This window comes from Cuculus canorus, chromosome 1 (genome assembly GCF_017976375.1).
Source record: "Cuculus canorus isolate bCucCan1 chromosome 1, bCucCan1.pri, whole genome shotgun sequence".
Taxonomy (NCBI): Eukaryota; Metazoa; Chordata; class Aves; order Cuculiformes; family Cuculidae; genus Cuculus; species Cuculus canorus.
Window position 1 is genome coordinate 68180335 of NC_071401.1, and position 25046 is coordinate 68205380.

Consider the following 25046-nt stretch of genomic DNA (forward strand, 5'->3'; position numbering starts at 1 on the left):
AGTCTTGAGACAGTAATACCCAAACAGGAAAACCATGAAACACAAGTAAAAAATTTTCACACATTCACTCCAGGTCTAATTAGCACAGTAAGTTCCAAGCTTTTCAAAATGCAAGGTCTCCGAACTCCTCATGCCTTGGAAACTGAAAGCATTTATATAAAAGAAAACAAATCGTAAGAAATTGTCTGCAACTTAGAAGAAAAGACCTAGAACTAGGATCAATCCCCTCCCAGACTCGTACATCAACTTCAACTTAATTACAAGCCACTACTATTTACACTACGTTGCATTTAACCTACATATGTACACAAAGCATTGACCCTCACATTCCTACAAGGTCTTCACATTCTGTACAACTCCAACATTTCAAAATTCTAAAGAAAATACCGAAGCTGGCAAACAAATAACAGTGAAGAAGACTGCAAAACAAAGGACTGACTGAGCAGTCTTCAAAACAACTTTAGGATCTTAACACATCAGCACTTGCATGTGGAAGCAGAGGTGTCAAAAAAAACCTTAACATGCACGCTACAGTGCAATTAGTTTAGGATTAGCTAACTTATTCCAGGAACACTTCTGGAAATGTGATTATTCTATTAAGTATCCCTACAGCCCAACCACACCTTCTTTATTTTCCGGCTGCTGTTGCTTCTTTTTCTTTTTGTCTTCATATATTGGCCTCTTCTTTGGCACAGAGTCTTTGGATGGCACTTCAACACCTGGAAAAAAAAAATAAAGTCTGAAAAAAATCCAGGTGATAATTATTTAAACTAAAGCTTTAGTTTAAATGAGAACACATCTTCCAGAATTGCAAGGTAGAGGAAGGAAGGAAATGGAAAGTAGCTTCAGTGCATATTTTATCTTTTTATGAAGTCTGATTTGCAAAAGCTGCAAAACTTGAGCCAATTATAGTTCTTCAGACACTCTGGATGCTTTCAATAAGAAATTAGATAATTAATAAGTAAACAAAAACTACAAAATCCCCCAATCTGATCCTAAGACTCCAGGTTTGAAGCTATCGCATACTTACATAGGATTTCATGAACAGATAGACCCTCAAGTTTATCAAGTGTATGTGTCAATTTAAAGCCTGCTATGCTAAAACTCACTTAAAACCAGTCTGCAATCATCCCAGTTTCAGGCAACAATGGAGCAGTTAAGAGGCACAGCTTTTCTTAGAGGCTTTAGGTTGTTCAGTAGATACTGTATTCCCTTTTGCCCAGTGTTGGGGTTGGTTTGTTTTTTTTAAACAAAGTAGATGGTTATAGGTATTAACCTGCACCTTCTGAAGCACTCTAAATTCATTCACGTACTGTGTGATTTTACAGTGTAGATTTTACAAAAATGCAGTTGTGGCAGCACACAGAGAAGTATTCTAATAACTACTGCAACAACTGAAGAGAAATGGCCTCTGTGTGCATTTAAAGTTCCAAATGTTTTACTAGCTACAGATTCCCACCCTTACACAACCAGCTACCAGCAAAGTGACAGATACTGTTCTCTACCAATACAAAAAGAAGGATACTCAGCACTCAGGAATTAATTTCTTTCCTTAGCCACAAACAAGTCAGCAGGAACAAATTAGGACATGGGCTTACAATACTTTGGATATGTTTACTTTATGGCAATGGAAACAGATTATATCTGACTGAAAAACCACAAAAGCTCCTCTAAAACCTTTTCCTGAAGCAAATGCAACAGGATAGCCCCATGGACTAGCTAATCTGAGGCAAAGTAATGTACTTGCTTAAGCAAACACATGAATTAATTCAAGAGGATTCAGATCACTGGTCTTAAAAGACCCGAGACCCACAGCCCATCTGCTTTTCCAGGCCTTTGGACTAAGCAGTGGAAAGAAGAGATTTTTTTCTTAAGTTCCATAACTAACACCGCCAAACCATAAGTGGAATGTATAAAAAGTTGGCTATTTAAAGTATAAGATGAAGATATACACACATTTAAGCTGCTTAGAAAAGAGAGGGCCAGACTCACTGCCCTCCTTGACAACAGAGCAGCTGTAAATGGAATTACTCATTATTTGCCCTTCTAGTTCCAGGTAGAAAAAAAAGAACACAGAGCAGTAAGGAGTATGACTTTTTTTATTTATTACTATTTTAAGCTTTACTGCTTACCCTGAGCTTGAAGTAGTTTAAGAGTAGCCTCTGCTCTTGCTCTGGCTTCTCGTTGAGCTTTTGTTAACAGTTTCCCCTCCTTCTTCAAACGCTCTTTCCTCTCTTTTTCCTTCTGTTTCTTTCTTTCTTTCCTCTCTTGCTCTAACCGTTCCTAGAAAAAGGTTAGAACACATGCAGAAATTTCAAAGCATGCCTCACACAAAAGCCAGCCAAGTGTTCTCTCTATTGATGAGAAACATACTAAGGACTAATTAATCCACCACTGCATCTACAAGGGTACAGGTTAAGATTACCCTCTCCCTTATTCTGTCCTCAGAGTAAGACATGGTACCTCCTCTTTGCGCTTCGCTTCTAGTTCCTCCAGTCGCCTTATGCGTTCTTCCTCTTCTCTCCGTGCCCTTTCCTCCTCCTCTTTCATTTTAGCCAAGGCTTCTTGCATAGCTTTAACTGTGGCTTTACTGGGACCCTTTTTCTTCTCCTTCTCTTTCTCTTTTTCTTCTTTCTCACCTTTCTTTTTTTTCTTGTCTTTTTTCTTTTTGTCCCCCTCATTGTCATCAGCTACAGAAAGAAAAAGCATACGTTCAAAGATTCCAGAAATTTTAAAGATACTCTAAATACAATTAACCTTTCAAATATGATAAATAACACCAAATCAGGAACATTTTGACTGGTACATAAGCACTTCATAATGAAAAAAACAAGAAAACTCAATCTTAAGTTACAAAGTCCTAAAGTAACAGAGTAACTTGGAAGTGAAAAAGTATGTTTGCATTACGGAACCGTAAGCATATACAGTAATGAGAATTTGCCATCTGGCTCTTGTTTTCCCATGTACCTGAACAAAGTACAGGCCAGAAAATACAGCCACATGAGCCAACAGAAAGGCAAACAAGGCTACCAAATGTCTAGTATTTCCAATTCAGAATAAAGCAACAAATCGCTGCCCGTCAGCTCTTTGGCCTTCTTATAAAACCTACAGTAGTTAAATTACAGTTTTAGAAACCATGTTACAAACCCTCTGTTCCTGCAGGAGCCTCTCCTTTTTCCCCAGGGCCAGGGGCTGCCATGACTTCAGAACCTTTCTCTTCAGCTTTTTTTGGAACTTCCTTCGGCTTTGCTGGTTCTTTACCACCTTCTAATTCTTCCTTCTCCTTCTGCTTCCTCAGTTTGGCTTTTTCTTCCTCTCGTTTTTTCCTTTCACGTTCTTTCTTTTCTGCTTTCTTCTGAGCCACGGTTTTTACTTTGAATGAAGGTTCTTCTTCATCATCTCCACTTTCAGCAGCAGGGGTGGACTTTGGTTTTTGGTTTTTCTTTTGTCCTTTTCTAGACTGGGAGGCATCATCCGATCCATCACCACTCTCACCGGTAGATGCTGTTCGTGTGCGCTCTTTGCTTTTCTTAATGTTAGTTTCATCATCTTCTGACAGATCTTGCTTTTTATTTGACTTCTGAGTTTTCCCTTTGTTTTTCTTAATCTGTGTCTCATGATCATCATCATCGCTGCCAGAAACCATGTCTTGTTTCGCTTTCTGAGGTTTTTTAGATTTTTTATCTTTATCTTCCACTTCCTCACTGTCATAGTCATTTTCTAGATTGGCTTTTTTACTCTTTCCTTTCCTTTTTTTATCTTGTTTTGATAAGCTTTCTTCGTTGTCATTTTCAACCTGGTAATTAAACAATTCAATAATCAGCTGTGAAAAATTATTTGCTATTGCGACCTAAGCAGCAGCAGCACTGAGAGATGTCAAGAAAAACTTCTCTAATCAAAGGCAAAGCTTGAAAGCAATAACTATTCCTGCTGAGCGTACTACCCCTCAGCCCACAATTAACATTTATTCTGATTAATAGTTATCAGCATGAAGACATGGCTTCTAATAAAATCTTTCACAATTGACTATTATGAAAATATAAAGTATACCTGAAGCATACCTAAAAACACATGCTAGCTGGACATTTCACATAGGATCTCTAAGGACACTGCAACACTAGAACTCTCCTGGGTCAGAGTTGCCTCATATTTTAATTATTTCCTATTAAAGAGCCCACCTCCCCCTCAATGTTCACCTTTCCTGCAGAAGGTTCCCTGTCAACTTTGCCTCCTTGTGCCTCTATTGACAGTTCTTCCAGCTCCTTCAGGATATCATCTTCACTAAAACAAGAAAGAAGTTATGGTATGTAAGTAAATAAGGTCTGTATAATGGAATAAAATAATACAGATAGAAGAAAAATTACTCAAAATCTTGTTTCTTCTTCTCTTTTTTCTTTTTGCCTTTGGATTTCTGAGGCTCTTGCTCCTTTGCAGCTCCTGCACCTTCTATCTCAGCAGCAAGGGCATCAATATCAATATCATCTTTTGCACTAAAAGGCAAAAAGAAAGCAGACTTATCAAGAGTTGAAACATTACATTTACATAAGTAGAAGCCATCTGCACAAAATAAACAAAAGCTTTGAAATGTAAAATCAATCACAAAACATAAGCAATGCAGGGGCAAAAACCACATTAAACAAACCATTATGCACTTTATCCTACCCTATCCAGCAGGACAAAAAGGAAAAACCTTCACACATGTCCTCTGCTTGAAGGGAGGTGGAACAGTAAAACATGTTCAGTTCTTGCAACACTACTTTAAAAGTTTAGGTGTGACATTTCATAAAGCTTCCTGGAAGAATCTAACTGGACTGTTCTACTTCGTCTCCTCAAAATATAAATTGTTTAGTCCTTCAAATCACAGCAGGTGTCATTGACAGAAAAACAGCTCTCCTGATGCAAGTGTAAAAATGAAGCAAAAATAGAAGAAATCTTGCAATTTTAGTAACCAGGCTATTCAATTAAGCAGCACTTATCTATTCCTTTGAATATCCATTAGAAAACAAAAAAAGCTACCATATCTTTATTTAGCAAAATGCAAGTTCCTGCTCAGGGTAATGGATTCCAAGTCACGGTAACAGTTGCCTATGCTTTGCCATCAGACTGAGAAGTTTTGTTATCTTTCAAGAAAAGAAGCACAGAAGAACACAGTTCAGCCTCAGACAGACACAACACCAGATCATAAAAAATACCAGTGCAGTTGACAAGCAATCATTTCCACCACTGGCCTTGGTAATACCTCTCCCAGGCCTATAAAAGCCAAAAGAAGTTTCACTAGGCATCTGAAATAACGCATCCTTCTTTAATAGATCTCATCATATCAAGTTTCTTTCTCAAAAGCATTTTCTTTTCTTGTTATAAATAATCTTAATTTGCAACTAAGCAGAAGGGACTTATTTTCTGTTCTTTATCAATAGTTGTAATTCAGATACACTTTTTTCTTGACTTGTACCATGAGAACTGAGCAAAGACAAAGTTCAGTGTCCACAGGTTTTTCCACATAATCATGCTCACAATACAACTGCAAGAAAGGAGACTTTTCTATTCCCTGCTTCAAACTTAGAACTTCTCTACTGGGACCAAAACTGGTCTATTAAAGCAGCAAATATTAGGATGCTACTTTTATCACAGCTTGCAATTTCAAAAAGCATTTAATAACTATACTATTAATATCTCATCTAAGTCTCTCTTAGATACGTGAGCAGAAAGCCGTTCTTTGTTTCACAATTTCACTGCCTTAGTTATTACTCCCCACTTAGGGCAAATCAGCCAGACAAAGGTTGACCCACCAAATACCTGAATCAATATCAAGGAAATAAGTGAAATAATTTCTTCCAAATTCAGGACCTCCAAGATATCAGCAAATTTTAAACTACCAGAGCTTTGGCCTTGCCAAACCAGAATTCAAATACTAAGAAAATAAGTACTTAATTAGTTCTTTATAGACTTTGAAATTCAGTAAGACTAAGTTTTATTTCCCTCTGCAAAAGGAGAAGGCTGAAAGAATCATTTTACAAGTTTAAGTGAATGCTGACATTCACAAACCCACATCATCCAAACTATTTGACATAAGCGAGTCAACAAACACTGACCACATGCACAAGAAAACAACAAAACACTTTTTCTTTTTAAAGGCCAACACTGATAATTCGTATTTTTAAGACCTTAAATTTTCTTCTATATAGGTTGAACAAACAAAATAAAAGGCCACACAATGGACTGCCTCACTGTAGAGCATCTTCAGTACCAGAGATGCTTAATTTTAGTCAAGAGAAGAAAAAAATACACCTTGAATATACCTAGCAGTACTTCTTACAAGCCAACATAAGTAATACATTTCTCAAAGAAACATAAACCTCAAAGTCAATGCTCTAAACCAATCCCTACCTCCCTCAAGAAGAAAGAAAAAACTTTTAGCCATTTCCACCTTAGTAACAGGTGACTTGACATTTCAACAATTTATGAGCTGTTTTTATAAGCAGCTTAGCTGGCTGTGCACCAAGGTTAGCATAGACAGTTAAAGTAAAAATGTCAACAATCATCTCTACACCTAGAGTTAAAGGCCTAACATCAGGCTAACTACATTACATCTAGGCCCTCACATTTCTTTTTGCTTTAAGTGTGGTGTATCAGTTTATTAAACACACTTGCTCACCACCTCCTACTCTAGGCATTAACTGAGGAGATGGAGTCAAATCCAAGCTTGAAATAGTTTGGCAAGATCAAAATATAAGCTCCCTACTACTTCTTGCATGGCTCTACTGCTCCCACTACTACAGGTTCTTAACCATGTGGTCATACAGATACTAAAAAGCAATCCTTTGAACGGCTTATATTTTACATGAATGCTCTCAAGGCTGACTTTTTACATTGCAGCTTTGCAGAAAGTTATGTCCAAGCACAGAACACATGGGTTTTACACTACTAGCGAAGAGGATGCTCATGGTACCTTACATTTTCCCATACAAAGGCTTTAAGGGGATGGAGGGTTCTTTGTTTCTAAAATCATTACATTTCAACTGAACCTTGAAGAAGAAAACTTCTTTGGAGAAAAAAATCTCAAATCAAACACTGAAAAAACTAATTCACAAACATTAAGCTTTAACACTCACCAGCAAGAACAGTTTAGGAATAATAATGAGGACTGTTCAGCTGTCACAATAGTGCCATCAATATAGTACAAGAGCCTTTCCAATCTTGGCTTCCACTGCTTAGTAGTTAATTGGTTAAAAAAAATCTGTACTTTTTAGTACATTTCCCTTTACTAAGAAGCAACACAGCAGGCTTTAAACACATGAGCCTGGATGAAGTAAAAAGTAAAATTAAGGCTGCATGCATTTACATATACAGCAATACATACAGTTATAATTCCTCTTAAGAACGGTAAAGCAAGAATATAATGGAAAAGCCAAGAAATTCAAATACTGATTTCCATTACTAAGAGTTTATTCCCACACTGACCTTGAATATCCTTACCTTTTAAAATTCTAATAATATTCCACTAGGATTTCATAATAAAAGAAAGTTGAAAAGAAGATTGAAAAGGTGCGCCCTCCTCCTTTTCCTGGGAGATTGTGTTATTAGGAACCCACTGCATCTAGATACAGAATGCAAGAGCTTCCAATTAGCATTGGAAGATACATGTAGAAAACTTTTTCCCCCGCAAATTTTTTTAAGTATTCCCCAATGTGTCAAACCCAAACACTCTTGCAAGAGCCTCCTTTCCAAAAGGTCTCCACACAGCCACTCCACCCAGCTTTTGCAAGGGTCCTAGTTCCAACCCTAAGAATGTCTGACAGAGGCACCTGAAAGCACCAGTACACTCAAACAGTTTTAAGTTTTCACCTCAAATTGGCTTTCGCATGAAGACTGTATATACAGACTTCACAGTCTCACTACCCCAGGCCAGTCAGGCTCATAATGCTTTGGACTCAAAGGAGACTTGCTGTTAGCAGGTTCACACACTGAGACAACCTTGTATGTCTGAGCATAAGAGGCTCAAGGAATTCTAGAAAGCATGACGCTGAAAGCAAATTGCTGCTGCAGTGCTAAGAAGGGGTTATTTCCCTGATTTTCTTTTTAATTTGTTTCAGAAATGAAGCCTGAGCCATTTCTTATTCACGTACTTTTGATTCTAGTCTATATTTTTGCTGCCAAATACTAAAAGAGATATTGCTAAAACAGCATTTCAATGCAGTAAATCACAGCAAAAGTTAGATGTACTCCACCTACAAATCTAACCAAGCAATTTTCAAAACATTAAATGCCTCCAGACATTCCTCCATGGAGGTCTGTGCCTGATACAGAGCAAAACTATGCAGTGGGAGAAGACACATCAGTGAGGCTAATTAAAGGACATGGCAGTAATCCATAACAAATATGCAGTGATCACCACTTTTCAGATACCAAACGAAACTTTTTTTCTTTAGAATTGCATCACTGATCAAAAAAAGTGTTTCAAGTAATTTCCCATGAGCAATTTCACTGCCTTTTTCCCATTTAAGCAAAATTACAGCAATGTAAGACCTCAAAATGTTCCAAAAACATTTTAAAAGCAGCATATAGAAACACTCACATACTCCATACTGAAAAACCTCAACTTCACTGCCCTAAAAACGGCATTAAGAAATCATCCGTTGCCCAAAACCCTTCCAGTACAAGCTGTCTGCATGGACTACTGAAAATCTGCATTACATAGAGAAAGCCAGTTATTAATACAGTCCTGAATATTCAATAGGTCACTAATTAAATTCTGGGCTAGCACACCATTCTGTACCAAATACACACAGATTATGGCAAGAAAGCGTTTGGAGATTTTTAAGAAAGGTGTAGGCAACGAAGGCATCTCCAAAGCAACAAATCAGACCAGTAACAGAAAGTGACACTCCAAAATCCACCTAAACTACCTTGTGTTACATGTTAATCAAAACGTGTGACAAATAAAGCTACAATCCCAAACCCTGCCTATAAGAGAAAGTATGAAACATTTTCAGTGTGATTAAAGCAGAGCTCAGAAATAAATGGAGAGCTGTTACCTACCATTGCTCAGTCAGATGCAAAAAGACAGCTGGTAGCTCTCCTACTTATGAGATCCCACACAGTTGCAAGCTATTGACTCAGAAAAGTGGAAAAAACCAGTGACTGATAGTGCATGGTCTGTAGAAAAACAAACATTGCAGTGTTTCTCTTGCCAGTACAGCAAGAAAACAGTATTCAAAACTGGAGCCCCAGTGGGGAAGAAAAAAAAAACAAAACAAATCCACAAAACATAATTCCCTCAGCTATTTCGTAGTATGCACTGAAGAAAAAAATTAAAGAGAACATACCTTAAAGTGTTGGGCTGGTTTTGGTTGGTTTGGGGTGTTTGGTTTGGGTTTTTTTAGGAGGTGGGGTGGTGTTTTTTAAAACATGAGAAACAAGCACAGTTTTGGAGTAAGTTCTTTTTCTGATGCAATGGCCTGCAACAGCCAAGGCCTAGACATCCCCTGTGTAAGCCATCATGAGGCCAGTGTTCACCCTAGTACAAGCTTTTTTTTTACAGATGTTTATGTCAATCCTAGTTTCACATACTAGGGTTTGCTTTAGTCTTCTAAGAGCATGCTTTGCTATTTGTTCGCTTACAGGCCTAAATTATAAATTTCAGTTTCTAACCCTTGTGCACAATTAACAAGATGTATTTTTGAAGTTCAAAGTTTCACCTTTTCTTTTGCAGTCTAAGATATTACAAGAGGTTAATTAATGCAGAACAAAAGTTGTCATGCTCCAAAACCAAGATTTACACTTACAACTCTGAAATAAAAACCATCAGGGCTTCCTAACAAAGTATTTCAGAACAGTTACAAGTACATTTTAATTATCTACCATGTCCTTACTCCATGGAAGACTACAAAAACTACTCAAAGTACTGGCACAGTTGACATATTCATCACTAGGGATTTCATAGTGAACCTTCTATACTAAGGACAGATACTGCATGCAACATAATCTCTGTAACAGACAAATCTAGGCAGAGAAACTTAAAAGACTTCCTGGGCATTGCCACAGAAAATGAGGCCAAATATGGGGAAGACAGAACAACAGCTATGGAAATAAGAGTCAGCAGACTTCCAGCATTATTCTTTGTTCACCAACCTTATGCAGCTGAAATGTGTAAATGTCCTTCGTTGCCAAACAAGTTCCTCTAGCTTTCCATGCAGGTTCTAGTGAAGGACAGCCCTGCAAGCCAACTGACACCAGCAGCATTTCATAGATACTCTCCGAGAACAGACATGCATGGTACACTAGGAAGAGCAACAGACAACATGCACATTTTCCTCATCCTCTTTTCTAAGACTATACACAACGACTGACTACACTTATAGTGCCTACAATGCATATCACCCAAAATAGAGCAGAAACTTCATTACAAATAGGCACTGTGTGTATGTACGTGTGACGGAGATGCCATCCTGACTAACCTGCAGTAAGATAAAGAGCAAAGGAAACTATTAATCCACACATGAACTGAAAGAGTGAAGTGACAGGATTAATTAGCAGTATACAAAGGAGCTGAGTTGCCCTCATTTGTATAAATTTGACTCTACTTGAATAAGTTAAATGAAACTGCAGGGATTAAATAGAAGAATTCAGCTTACAATGAGAGCAAGCCTTAACTACTGGAAAACAAATATCCAGCTTTTCAAACTAAGTCAACAGGATAACACTCTCCTGCTGGAACTAAAGCTAAAGGGTATGTGCAGGCTCAAAGATTACAAGTGCGCTTTGATCCACTGCATTGGCTGACAGAAATAGATTACTAAAGCTTTCCTTCATCTTACAGCTAACTGAGATAAGTCACATTAGGCTAAAAATATTTTGGTTTGGATTTGTTTTAAGCAGTCTCCATAAAGACCAAGTTCAAATGTCAGAAAACACTATACAATTAAAACCAGACTACTAACATTCACATGCACGGGGCAGAAGAGTCAGTAAGTCAACAGACGAAGAAAGTTGCATCACTACTGTGAACTCACTGCCCACATTCCTGCATAATCAGAAGACTCATTTTTGCTGAGGCAACTCTGGAGATATTTCATCATTGACATGACACCAGCTCTTTTAACCACCTTCAAAGGAACACTACTGTCATTAAGTCATTTTCTTTTCCTCAAAAAAAAAAAAAAACCCAAAATCTTGAATTTCAAAAGGACTGAAAAGAAGCTGAACCACCTCTTTCCATGTATTTGCTTTTACAACAGTTTCAGGCCAAGTAAAACTAATAGAGAGGTCTTTACCATTACTCCCCTAGAACACCCTACCCATCCTCTCTATGTGGGTCCTCAACCCAGTAATAAAGATGCATTTCTAAATAAAAGCTTGTCCAAAATTACCAAGTTACCAATGCTGAATGGTATATTTGTATTTGGTTTTATTTGTAAGTATTAAGATAAATTCACATTCTCTCTTCCAAAAAAAAGTTCTTTTAGAGCAACTGCTTTAAAATGCTACAGAACATAAACCACTTTGGAAGTAATCATTTAATTGTTCAAAACCACACATCATCAACTTGTTTAAGTGGGTTATGAAATCGAAAATGCAAGCATCTGCTGGCTCAGCAAGGCTATTCAAAACATGGAAACAAAGCCATGGCCACCTTCTCATTCCTAACTACTAAAGAACATGAACATTGCAAGCTTCTCTTTTTAGAGTAGAAGCAGACACCTGTTTTTTCCTGCTGGAAAACATTCAAATTACATATGCCTGAGGAAGCTTGAACTCAGAAAAGAATGAGCTGCAGTCCTTCTTAAGCCCAAGCAGTGAAGGAGTCTCCATGTGAGCAACCCACTACCACAGCCCCAGAAAATAGCCAACCTCCCCTTGCCTCTTCCTCAAACTATAGGGCAGAGGAGGAGTGAAGTGACTTCCGCATTCCTAGCCATGCTTTCCTCTTTCATCAGCTCAGGCAACCCTGCAGCTGAAAGTCCTTGCAAGAAGCACTTCTGGCAGCAGATCAAATCACACATCTGAGTTGTACTGTGGGCACCGAAGCATTGAATCCAACGCAAGGAAGCAGTTACAGCATGCACTGGGGACAGCAGGAGTAATACCGCAAGGTTTGAAACAACTGACAGTTCAAATGAATGAAGTGTGATGCGAAGCTACACACCTTAGCTATTTTTGCCTAGTAAGATGAAGGACGCTGGTGAAGCTACCTAATTACATGAGGCAGTACGGAAGTAAAATTTGACTAAAAGGGTAATTGCTTTTCATTCAGGCTCCCAAGATAATGATTCCTTCTTTAATATTAAAGAGTCATGCCTTCTCTTTCAAGTTTGGCTGAGGAAAAAGACAAGTGGAATAACTATCAGCTAAGCAAAACCTTCTGAAAAAAGACATACAAAACATAACTTCTAACCCCAACAGATTCTAGAAAAATAGAAAATCTCCCTTATACATCCCAGCTATATATAAAAAAAGCTCACCACAACTCAAGATTCCAATTTAAACAGAGATATAGCAAAACTTCAAGAGAAAAAGCTTTCTGATGTGGCTAGTAGGTGGCAACACAAAGCTCTGGAAGGAAGCAGTTCTTCAAGTTTCAGTTAAAGTGTTTCCATCCCAGGAGAACAAAATGACTAACAGCATGCAACATGAAACACTAATTGAAGAACTAGCATTTGGCCTTCCCTGACCTAGTTATTTTGGGGTTGGTTTGTTTAGAAAAAGTGCAAAGATAACAGAAGTTACCTCCAAATCCAGCATTTCTTGATTTCTGTAATCTATGCATCTCTTATTGTACAAAATCATAATACATCACTAAATACCATTGAAAACGCTTTGAAATATACTTTAGATTGTCTACAATCCCGAAGAGCAAAGGACACCCACCTATATTAACCACAATTAAAATCAATACTTCATCTAACAGCATGTATCGAAAGAAACATATTTCAGCATTAAGCCAGCAGCTTCATGTTTAAAATCTCCATTAGGCCACTGTAAAACAAAAAAAAAAAAATACAAGACATATGGGAAGAGTAAGTGATCAGTGCTGCAGATACCAGGATCTTCTGTATGATACCAACTGCTTTCAGACCAGAACACCTACCAGACTGCACTGTACTTTTTTTAGCAAGCCAAAATAATGATTGGATTAATTATGTATATACATAATTTGAGTGCAGAAAAAATATTTCTTTTACCAGTCTAGGGGACTATTTATGCAAAAAGAGGAAGAAAATGAGTATTAGGCAAGCATTAAAAGTTACTGAACTCAAGATATTGTCCAGAACTGTAGCCTTGACTCCTAGACAGCTTTTAAGTGACAAACAGCACAGAAAAATGTACAGCAAGGCACATGAGCCCAGAGTCAGAAAAACATGACAGTACTACTCCAATTAAAACCAGCAAAGGTATGCCGAGCATTCAGCTTGTCTGGCTTGATAATTACAAGTGTGATCAACAACAGTAAAATCAAACAAACTTCTCTATTCTGAGCCATGTCTTCCAGAGATCTTCAGAGAATTAAAAGAAGACTCTACATTTATTAATGGCTTTCAATGCACTATCTTCATCATTTTCATAAATAGTAGTTATACAAAAGGTTTAAATGCCTTCATGAAGGTAACAGGTGAACAGAATAAAGATTTTGACAAGAAAAGATGCTTCTAACAATCTAACTTGTGCACTGCTTTTTTGCTCGTGTTGCCATTACCAGAAATATTTTAAGATCTTTACGGTCTTTTTACAGTGATGTTTTGCTTTAAAAAAACCCAAATGTATAAAAATAGTTTTCTAATAAATATGAAATGTCTGCATTAAAGACTACAGTTTCTGGGAGAATAGAAATATATATTTGCATAAAACAGGTCAAGAAATTTCTGTAATGGAGAAATTATTTTTCATTATTTCAGTCCATCTTTCAGTACAAAATCCTGTCATTTTTCAGATGAGATTTGCAAGGGTTTATCAGCTCTTCTCCTAGACACAGCTGCAGAAAGGTTTGCTAGTGGAAATATATTTGAGAAGCAGATAGACACAGTCATTGTAAATCTTCTGGTGCATAGAGTGTTTCTGAACTACAGGTGTTTGTGGGCCTTCCAGCCTTCACAGAACTTTCCTAAACAACATTAAGAAGATTTTACTTAACATTCTAACAAAAATGAGCCAAATGGAATCACTAGGAGCCAATGCCAGCAGTTTAATTTGTGGAAGAGAAAGCAATATATAGCATCAGCAACAGCACCATAAGTCTTATTTTAGTAGCAGTGTTCACTCTTGGCAGCAGAATCACAGCTGGCACGTGTAACTTCTAAAGCAATATGGATGAATGATCAGAGTGCTATGCCTAGGCAACAGACCACAAATATTAAAGGGCACACACCTCAAAGTCTACCTACTGGAAAGCTAAGGACAACTACTAAAAGAAGATGACTTAAAGCTGGGAGAAGAGGAAAAACACATGAAAAGCTAACACAATCAGGAAAAAATCCATATTGCAGGCAGGGAATAATTTGTAACCTACAGCACATGGCATGCTTACTTGGAAATCTATAGCAGCAGTTTAAGGCTTGAATTCAAAGCACGGTTCTGTAGTTTACAACAGCCTTTCTGCCCACACATTTTTAAAAAATATCCTATACTAAATTCAAAGACAGCAAGGGAGAACTTTGGCATTCCTTCTGCCATTACAGCTCTATCCAAGAACGAAAGCGTTACAGCAACAGTCCCAGGAGGAGCTAGACTACACTTTAGAATACACACTCTTCCATTAGGAAAGCCTGGAATTCAAAAGCCTCATTTTTATTTAAAGGTTTGCTATGAAGTTTCATTTGAAAAAAGGCAAGCAACACAACCATAAAAATTCCTAAGAGGAAACAAAGCAACTTCCATATGGCTTAGGAATTACTAATGACCCAAGATACTCTCCACCTTTACAAAGCCCCTAATGCACTATACCAAGATTTTCCTACAGGAACCACGCATCTGGTGATTCTAGATATGTATGTTCTCCATGGACAGTAATCCGTTGGCAGGAGTCAATAACAGAGTTTGGAGGAATATAAGAGAGATGCTGGTATAGCAGAAACAGATTTGTAAGTATATTTGTTCAGGTAGCAATCTGTATTCATAACAGGCTACGGTCCTGCATTCCCATTCCTTCCCTGCTCACCATAGCTATCCTCTCACTCCAGGTCCTGTCCCTATATACTTATACCACTGTACTGGTTTCAGATGGGACAGAATTAATTTTCTTCCTGGTAGCTGGTAAAGTGCTGTGTTTTGGATATAAGATGAGAGTAATGTTGATAGCAAACTGATGTTTCAGTTGTTCCTGAGCAGTGCTTACGCTTTGTCAAGGACTTTTCAGCTTCTGATACTGCCCGGTCAGCAAGGAGGCCAGAGGCGTTCAAGAAGCCATGAGGGGGCACAGCTAAGACAGCTGACCCAAACTGGCCAAAGGAACAGCCCACACCATAAATCACATTGAACAAAATAATTAAAAAAAACCACACCACACAGGGGGAGTTGGTGGGGGGCAGCAGGCACTGCTCAGGGATCTGCTGGGTGGTGAGCAACTGCATTGTGCATCACTTGGTTTGTACATTCCATCATTATTTTCCCTTCTTTTTCTGTCCTATTAACCTATCTTTATCTTAGTCGACAAGTTCTACCTTCTTCCCACCCCCGATTCTCTCCCCCATCCCACTGAGGGAGCAAGCAAACTGGCTCTGTGGCGTTTAGCTCCCTCCTGGGTTAAACCACAATAATCCCATTCCCCTGACAAAATCCACCCTCACCCTCTCTTACCAGCACAATTCTCAGACATATATCAATACTTATCAGTACGACCTTTACTGTAATCAGCAGAAACAAAGGAGGAGGAAACTAGACAATAGAAATCAAAGCTTGAGGTTGAAGGGAGAAGAGTAAAAGTGACTTGTACCTTCTGTGATTTCTCAGTAAGTCAGAACACAAGCATCATACTCTCATCCTATATCCTGTCACATCAAATCTCAAACCAATATTCACAACGCAAAGAGACTAAACAGAAGCATCTTCCAACATGCTTCCTGCAAACTATGTCTTTGAGCTGCTGCATGCTTCGGAAGAGGCAGCCAAAAGGTATGTAAGGGGATGTATCTGGAACATAGTTGTTGAGGAAGAAAAGAAGGAGGAAACTAATAACTCCAAAGATGTGAGATACAAAATTGACTGGGAGCTTTTGATTCCATGCTACCATTCCTCTCTCACTGTACTGTGAATGGAAGGGAGATTGATAAGGGACGCTGAAGTCCAACTTTGAGCTACAAATATGTGACACAGCCTCTCCCTCAAGGGAGCTTGATATTCACAGGAACGTCAGCTAGAACCAACACCACCAGATGACAAAGGTACCTCTGCAGATAAAGCCTATTCCAAAACATCAGTGGCCTGGAAGTTCCAGGTTCGCTCCCATCCCCGCAAACTCCCTGATATAAAATACACCCAGTCTAACTGTCCTGCCCTTTTTTTCAAACGCTTATCTGTTTGAATTCTCCTTCCACATCACTCCTCCCGCTGCCATACAACTGTGTAGCCTTGCAACACAGTATTGCTATTGCTACTGGCAGTCCACAAGCTCTGCATTGCGTTTGCAAGGCCTCAGAACTAAAGCCTATCAGGCTTACTTTGGCTGAACTTTTCTTGACCTGCCTGCAACTTTTACTTGATTTAGCTGCAACAGCAATTTCTCTAATTGACCAGGTGCCTATGCCTAATTGGTTCTACTTTTGTTTATCCAGGCATTCTGCAAGCATAGTTTCATACAGATAGCAGTAACAAGCAGTTACTCTGTACAGAATGAGATATTCACAGCTCTACAACAATGATGCAGTGTAGAGAAATACAGGCCTGGTATGGTAGCAGAGGCCTTGAGGACTGGAGACACAGAATGCAGCAGAGATGAGCACAGGCATGGGATAAACAGAGATGGTTTGTACAGGACTCGCGGGACACCCCACAACTCACCAGCAGTTGGCTAAGAGAAATGCAAGCCTGGACAAAACTGATTTTAGGGGTAACAAGAAAGAAATCGTATCTGATATACAGTGCCTTTTACATATTTGAATCAATGAAGAGCAAAGGCTCGTTAGCAAGCATATAAAAACTATTTGAAGTGGATCCTAGAGCGAGGAAAATTAAGCCATCAATACAAACAACCATATTGCTCCTTGTGAAGGACCGCTCCTGATGCTGACAGCTTGCCATAAAAGCTCACCAACAACAACCAGGATGAAACCATTGACATTAGGATGCGGAGCCGTAGTGAGATAGTAAAGCATAACTACTTCAGCTGCATTACTGCGCTTTCTTTTTTCATAACAATTAGCTCTGAATTAATGATCATTAGACTTTTAATTAATGTTTCAATTATTCTAATAAATTCTTGGCCTCCCTTTTAAGGCATACTTCCATATTTTAGACATATATGAGATTTTGCACATGGCATCTAAGTTAGGCCCATGCTCAGTAATTTACAGACACACAGAAACACATGCAGAGATACGCAAAGAGAACAGGGTATCCATCGGGCACCAAGACTTTCAAAGTGTTCCCTGCACACCAGCCACTGTAACTGGAAGAGCCCCGAGCACGAGTGCTTCAGTACCCAAAAGTTTCTGCATGATTCAGGCATCTACCACATATGGTACAAGAAGGAGCACTAGGCCTTCTTTCCCTCATAGCACAAAGATTCAACCATTCCCTCTTCTTTCTCAAATTACATGTGACTCATTTCCTCACCAGAGCTGCTCCAGAGATGTACCTGTGAAAAATAACCTGTGAAACAAGTTGATAACAACAGATACTGCAAAGCAGTGTACATGGCACGGCAAAAGGTGTGAAGAAAAATAGTCAGACAAGCAAAATACCTCACTAGCAAAATACCCAGAAAGAACCAGAGAAATTAAAACAATTCACACCCTAACCTGATGAGGGGTAACAACCTTGAGTCACTAACATCAAGATCTTAATGCAACACACACCTCAGTATAAAAATTGTTTAGGGAGGAAGTAATACTTTGTGAAATAGCCTTCATAGGGAGTATTTCCACAAAAGAAACACTTAGTGACTCAAAATGATATACAAAATCAGCAGTCTAGGTAAGGAAAAACAGTTGTATTGTTTCCAGTTCATACACGTTTTAAGACATCTTTTTTCTTTACCTCATTATCAGTATTAACAACTAAAATCACTTTTCAAATTGATTTTTGATATTTAGTATTTTATGCTGACAAATAATGTGTTCTCTCCTGCTAGTGCACATCCACAGAACATTATCAGTTAGTGTTCCATATGGCTAATATAACCAACATTCTAGTAACATCTTACAAAAAAACAAAGTCCACTGACAGGACAGGAGGACAGAAGACAGGTTATACACATAACCACAGAAAGAATCCTCTTATCCTGCAATCACTGAAAGACCTAACATCTGCATTTATTAAAGCTGCACAAATCACTTAAGTTACAGTGTGATCTACAGTATTGCTTCTCATAAAAAAAAAGAACCAAATCAACAAACCAAACACTACACATTTTGGGTGCTGTGATTGAAACAAGCAGCTCTTTTCAGGAGACATCCGAGCCCTGCGCTGCAGAACCAGTAGGACTCTGCCACTGCCCACTCCCGGACAAACCCCACCAAGAGCCTGGGTGAGGGACAGGGCAGCACCTGTATGAAAGTGCGGGACTGGAAGGGTCAGGTCTCTTCTTCTTTGGCCAACGTCTAGTGAGGGCCTCATCCGTCCTTCTTTCCCCTGACCCGTGTGTTCCTGAATCCAGCTCCCATCTGCCACTGGGTCCAGCCCAGTACCTTTCCTGGTGCCTGTCCCGCAGCGTCAGTGGTGATGCATGGTCAGCAGGGGGCTGATGATCCCTGCAGTTGCTCCTGTCCCAGCAAGGTCTCGTCTTAATGTCTGGATTGGTCCGTGTCTTACTGCCTTCCATGTGGTTTCCAAACAGGCTCACAATGCATTATTCCCCACCCTGTAGGAGGGGGAGAAGGAACCCTCTCTGCAGGATTGCAGAAGACTGTATTTAGCCCAATTTGATGCCACTTTGGGCAACAAAGAGCGCCAGACCTGCCAGGGGTGGGGAAGAAGGGAACATCTCCCACTGTGCCTGATCCTGCCGTAAATAAGTCAACTAATCCCCTTCTGAACAAGTTGAGTCCTCCAAAACAATTATTTCAGAAGATGGGCAAAGACATCAGTCAGTCTGAGTTGTCCATATCCATAAGGCTCTTGGATAAATATTGGGTAAATATGTCTGTAGAACTCTCACTAATGCTTCTATCTCTTTATACACAAGCTTCATATAAAATTAATTTATACGAAAATGTTCTGGGGTCACGGCAAAGGTGCCACTCCAAGGGACACAGGCAGCACCGTTCCCAGGCACAGGAAAACGCCGTTCCAAGGGGACGGAAAAAGCACCGTTCCGAGGGACACTGGCACCGCCGACGCAGGGTACAGGGAAGGAGACGTTCCCAGGGACAGGGAAGCACTGTGCCAAGGGGGACATGGGCAGTAGCGTTCCAAGGGAACGGAGAAGGAGACGTTCCAAGGGGCATGGGCAGCAGCGTTCTAAGGGAACAGAGGAGATGTTCCAAGGGACATGAGCAGCGCCCTTCCCAGATACAGGGAAAGAGACGTTCCACGAGGGACATAGGCACCGCCGCCCCACGGGGGAGAGCAAAGGCGGCAGCAGCCGCAGCCCAGCCGCTCCAGCGCCGAGACCCGAGCTCCTCCGCCCACAGCGGGCCTCCAGCCGCCCCTTCCCCGTCGCCTCGTCGCCCGCAGGCGAGGCCCAGGCCCTCCCTGCCCCGACACCGCCCGGGCCTGGCGGGCCAAGCACCCTGGCAGGGCCTGACTCAGCGCCGCGGCACGGGTAACGCGGAGAGAGGAGGGAAGGGGAGGAGAGAGAAACAGAGAGGAGAGGCAGAAGAAGGGGTGTCGCTGCCCCCTTACCCGTCCTCGCTCTTGTTCTTCTGCTTCTTGCCCATGGCGGCCCCGGCGCTCGCGCCTCCGCCTCAGCGCCACCCGCGCGCAGTCCCGCGCATGTGGGGACCGGGAGACAGGGAGGGGGGAGCCCCTCGCGCACCGCCCCGCGCATGCGCGCACCGTCCTGCACCGCCCCGCGCGCACCGCCCCGCGCGAGGGAAAGGAGAGAGCGAAAGGCCGACCATGGAGTGCCGCCCACCCCCTTTTCCCCGCGCGCTGGCGCCTCCTGCCGGCCGGAGGTGTGTATGGGGGATGTGCAGCAGCAGCAGCCGGTGGCGCCGATTGGCACAGGGCGGGGGGAGCGCGCACGCAGCGCCCCCTGCGCGCTGGCGCCCCCTGTAGGCCGGGGGGGGGTGTGAGAGAGTGCAGCCCGCAGTGAATCATAGAGTCATACAATCATAGAATCATTCGTGGGAAAATGGCTATAAACCGGACAATGGCTATGAATTGGAGAAGGACAGATTTAGACAACTTGCTGGTCAATGAGAAGCTGGACATGAGCCGGCAAGGTGCACTCACAGCCCAGAAGGCCAACCATATCCCGGGCTGCATCAAAAGAAGTGTGGCCAGCAGGGCAAGGGAGGTGGTTCTGCCCCTTTGTTCCTCTCTTGTGAGACTTTATCTGGAGTATTGTGTCCAGTTCTGGAATCCTCAACATAAGAAGGATATGGAGCTGTTGGAATGGGTCCAGAGGAGGGCTACAAAGATCATCAGAGGGCTGGAGCACCTCCCATACGAGGACAGGCTGAGAGAGTTTGGGTTGTTCAGCCTGGAGAAGAGAAGGCTCTGAGGAGATCTTATAGCGACCTTCCAGTACCTGAAGGAGCTACAAGAAAGCTGGGGAGGGACTCCACAAAAGCTTGTAGCCAGAGGACTAGGGGCAATCAGTATAAACTGGAGAGGGGTAGATTTAGACTAGACATAAGGAGGAATTTCTTCACCTTGAGAGTGGTGAGGCACTGGCACAGGTTGCTCAGGGAAGCTGTGGATGCCCCATGCGCAGAGGTGTTCAAGGCCAGGTTGGATGGGGCCTTGGGCAGCCTGATCTAGTGGGAGGTGTCCCTGCCTATGGCAGGGGGGCTGGAACTAGATGATCTTTAAGGTCCCTTCCAACCCAAACTATTCTATGATTCTATGAAAAGACCTTTGAGATCATTAAGTCCAACCTGTCCACTACTAAACCACATCCCTGAGCACCCCATCTACCTGTCTTTTAAACACATCCAGGAATGGGGATTCAAACATTTCCATCCATCTGGGCCTCAGGCAGCCCTGAAAAATGACCAACTGATGCCCCAAAGCTGGAGTTTTCCTCCTGCCTCCCCAGGTGGCTCAGAACTCCTGGCAGGGTTGTAGCCCATTCAGCCACAAAACCAGGCCAAACAGGCAAAATAAAGGAAATGCATTTGGAAAGCTTTTGGCTGGAGGCAAATGGGGCAGCTAGGTCAAAGTGGAGGATGGGGAGGTTAAGGAGAAGACTTTGAGGGTGAACCAGGTGTTTGGTAATTAGAGTGTGGGTCCTGTCACCATTCTTGCTGTGCTGCCCCAGCACTTCCCAGGGCTCTTCTGGTCCTGGGTCCCCAGTGCTGCCAGAGGTGAGTTGTACACAACCAAATCCCACTGTCTGCCCCAGTGGTGACTGACCTACCAAAACACGTGTCAGAGGCAGTGGGCCTGGGTTCACAGCCTAGCACAGGAGCAAGGATCAAACTCATCTTCAAGGACAGAGATTTCCCCTGTAGGGAGTTTGGCTGCTGGGCAGCAACCTGAAAAGTATGGCATTTCCTTCCCTCCTCAACAGATTTCCTCAGTGTTACACCGAAAATGCTGGCAAATAAAATCTCTAAGACTTGTTTTGGAGTTTTAGAAAGCGAGCATCCTTTATCACGCCTGGGCAACATGAGGGAGCAATCTCCATCAATCATGTGCAGTGAGGCAAGAGCTGGTTACAGAATATATTTCCCACTTACATCCATATGGATAAATTTTCCCAGATATCTTATGCATATTCTATTACTTTTCAAGGACTCATTTTAATGTTATTGCAAACTTCACAACAGTCAAATCTCTTGCTAATTTGTAGCTTCGGAGCCAGCTCTGCCTGACCTTGCATTTGAGATAGGGAAAGGCTGCAAACAGAGGTTATTACAGAAGAAGAGACATCTGTTCAGCACAGATCATACTTCACATAAGACTTCATCATCTTCAAAGAATGAACAGTGTCAGGAAAAAATACTGTTTGAAAGAAAACCTGCTACCAGAGGGACATTCTGTCTAACTTCCAAAAAAAATACAATTACTTAGATGAAACTTAACTCTACTTTAGCTTAAATAAAAAATATTCTCCTTTTTGTAATAGTAACTACTTCTTGTATCAAGCATACAAAGCTTTTCCTCACTCTCCCCTCTAAGGAGCCCTGCAGTAGGAGAGCTGAAGCAGTTCTGTGCCCTCTCACGAAAGGGTCTGGATACCTCCACTGTGGGGCAGGAGAAACAGTGGTCACAGACACCACACTATTTAATATACTTTGAGAGCCACACATTTTCTGTTGTTGTCACTGTGGACAGAGCAAGCCCCACAGTTCTCTTTATCTCTCAGTATCAGGATCACTACCTCCATCTTGCTTCACTCCTTAAAATATTCCCTTCCTACTCCTCTCTGTTTCCATACAGCTACCACTCCTTATCAGCCTCTCCCAGCCATGCTCCCAGGGGGCTGCAGATAAGACCAAGACTCTATCTTCCTCCTCCGCCTTCCCCATCAGGAACCTTCAATAACGGTGAGTCAGAATTCTAGGAAACAAGAAAGCAGAGCGCTTGGAGGGTTTTTTTTTTTTTATTTAAATAGACTTTAATATCCTATTATTTAAATCTGTGGATCTTCCAGTGCACTTGCAAGAAGAGCAAAGCAACAACAAGCCCCAGATACTCCAACACGGACATCTTCTCACCAGGGCTGCCAGAGCAGCCATGGCTCCCTGCAGGGGTTCGGCCTCACATGCCCAACCCCAAGAAACAGACCCCCAGAGCAGCAATGGCAGTGATGTTGATGATGGTGCTAGTGGCTCCTGCTGGTGGATGTCACCCCCTCATAGCCAAGCCCTGCACAGAAAAATCATGGAATCGTTAAGGTTGGGAAAGACCTCTAAGATCATCCAGTCCAATCATCAGCCCAACACCACCGTGCCTACTAAACCATGTCCCAAAGTGCTACACCTACATATTCTTTGAATGCCTGCAGGGATGGTGACTCCACCACTTCCCTGGGCAGCCTGTGCCAATGCCTTACCACTTTTTCAGTAAATATTTTTTTCCTAATAGCCAATCTAAACCTCCTCTGGTGCAACTTATCTTAGAATCATAGAGTGGTTTGGATTGGAAGGGACCATGAACGTCACCAAGTCCAAATCCCTCTCCAGGAGCAGGGACACTTGCTCAGATCAGGTTGCTTAGAGCCCCATCCAACCTGACCTTGAATGTTTCCAGAGATGGGGCATCCCATCTCTGCCCACCTCTCTGGGCATGCCCACCTCTCTGGGCAACCCGTTCCAGTGCTTCACCACTCTCAGCTTAAAAAATGTCTTCCTAATATCTAGTCTAAACCTCTCTTAGATTAAAAACATTCCCCCTTGTTCTATTTTGACAGGCCCTGCTAAAAAGTTTTTTCTCATCTTTCTTATAAGCCCTCTTTAAGTACTGAAAGGCCACAATAAAGTCTGCTCGGAGTCTTCTCCAAGCTGAACAACCCCAACTCTCTCAATTCTGTCTTCACAGGGGAGGTGTTCCAGGCCTTTGGTCATTTTTGTGGCCCTCCTCTGGAGCTGCTTCAACAGGTCCATGCCTTTCCTGTGCGGAGGGCTCCAAAGCTGGACACAGTATTCCATGTATGGTCTCACCAAAGCAGAGTACAGGGGCAGGACAGTACAGTAAGGGCAGGGCCCTTAACCTGCTGGCCATGCTTCTTTTGATGCAGCCTAGGATACAGTTGCCCTTCTGGGCTGCGAGCACACATTGCTGGCTCACGTCACCTTTCTCACCTTGATGCCATTTCCTCTTGTCCTGTTGCCTGTCACTTGAGAGAAGAGACCAACACTCTCCTCACTGCAACCACCTTTCAGGCAGCTGTAGAGAGCAATAAGGCTCCCCTCAGCCTCTTCTCCAGGATAAATAACCCCAGTTCCCTCAGCCACTCCTTTTAAGACTTGTTCTCCAGCCCCTTCAACAGCATCATTGCCCTTCTCTGGTCACACTCCAGGACCTCAATGTCCTTCTTGTAGTGAGGGACCCAAAACTGCACGCAGTATTTGAGGTGCGGTCTCATGATCATTTCCCTGCTCCTGCTGGCCATGCCATTTTGATCCAAGCTAGGCTGCTGTTGGCCTTCTTGGCCACCTGAGCACGCTGCTGGCTCACGTTCAGCCGGCTGTCGTCCCAGCGCCCCCAGCTCCTCTTTCCAGCCACTCTTCCACTTGCCAGTAGGGCTGCACGAGGTTGTTGTGACCAAAGTACAGGATCCGGCACCATTTCTGGTACACCCCAGGGGCTTCCATTCAATGGCTCCGGGGAGGGAAAAAGGGAGAAGAAGCCTCGGGGAATGCGGGCAGGATCACAGCCGCCAACGGGACTGACCCGTGGGACACGCGGCCGTACCTGACCCCAAGGGCGGGGCTGCGACAAGAAGGGGCGTGGCTTCGTGTGAGGGGGCAGGGGCCTCAGTTGGAGGGCGGGGCTTCGTCAAGGGGGCGGGCTTAGGTGAATGGGCTGCGGTGCAGCTGCGTCGAGTAAGGGGCGGGACTTCGGCAAGGGGGAGGGTGTTTAGGTTTAAGGGGCGGAGCTGATGAGAGGGGTGTGGCAGCTTCGTTGAGGGGGCGGGACTAGGAGAGGAGGGGTGGGGATTAGCTGATGGGGCGGTTTAGGTAAAGGGGCGGGGCTTAGACGAAGGGATGGGCGCGCCGAGGAGGCGGGGCTTCAGCGCAGGGGGCGGGGTCTTAGACGAGGGGTGTGGCTGCGTTTAAGGAGGA

The 25046-nt window shown here is 42.3% G+C and overlaps 2 protein-coding genes across 2 annotated transcripts in view; one reads left to right on the forward strand and one right to left on the reverse strand.

The window, feature by feature from the left end:
* The window catches only part of EIF5B (eukaryotic translation initiation factor 5B), a 38033-nt gene extending 19048 nt beyond the window's left edge, over positions 1 to 18985 (reverse strand). Inside the window, exons 1-7 of the mRNA XM_054081490.1 lie at positions 18837 to 18985; positions 4365 to 4490; positions 4197 to 4281; positions 3148 to 3796; positions 2464 to 2690; positions 2133 to 2283; positions 624 to 719 (exon numbers count right to left, since the gene is read on the reverse strand). Coding sequence (XP_053937465.1) covers positions 624 to 719; positions 2133 to 2283; positions 2464 to 2690; positions 3148 to 3796; positions 4197 to 4281; positions 4365 to 4490; positions 18837 to 18970 — 1468 coding nt within the window. The 5' untranslated portion in view covers positions 18971 to 18985. The remainder of the gene's footprint in view (positions 1 to 623; positions 720 to 2132; positions 2284 to 2463; positions 2691 to 3147; positions 3797 to 4196; positions 4282 to 4364; positions 4491 to 18836) is intronic.
* A 1040-nt stretch (positions 18986 to 20025) lies between these two features.
* LOC128851340 (uncharacterized) lies at positions 20026 to 23518 on the forward strand. The gene is made up of 3 exons (XM_054059517.1): positions 20026 to 20264; positions 22438 to 22805; positions 22913 to 23518. Exons 1-3 carry the CDS (start codon positions 20026 to 20028, stop codon positions 23254 to 23256), a joined length of 951 nt encoding a protein of 316 aa, XP_053915492.1. The 3' UTR covers positions 23257 to 23518.
* The last annotated feature ends 1528 nt before the right edge of the window (positions 23519 to 25046 follow it).

Excerpts from the sequence above, each read along its gene's own strand:
- LOC128851340 (XM_054059517.1), top strand. The coding sequence starts at position 20,026 with ATGGCGGCCCCGGCGCTCGCGCCTCCGCCTCAGCGCCACCCGCGCGCA. Across the intron at positions 20,265-22,437 it reads GCGCCTCCTGCCGGCCGGAG|GAGCCCTGCAGTAGGAGAGC; the intron begins GTGTGTATGGGG and ends CTCCCCTCTAAG. Across the intron at positions 22,806-22,912 it reads ATCAGGAACCTTCAATAACG|TGCACTTGCAAGAAGAGCAA; the intron begins GTGAGTCAGAAT and ends TGGATCTTCCAG.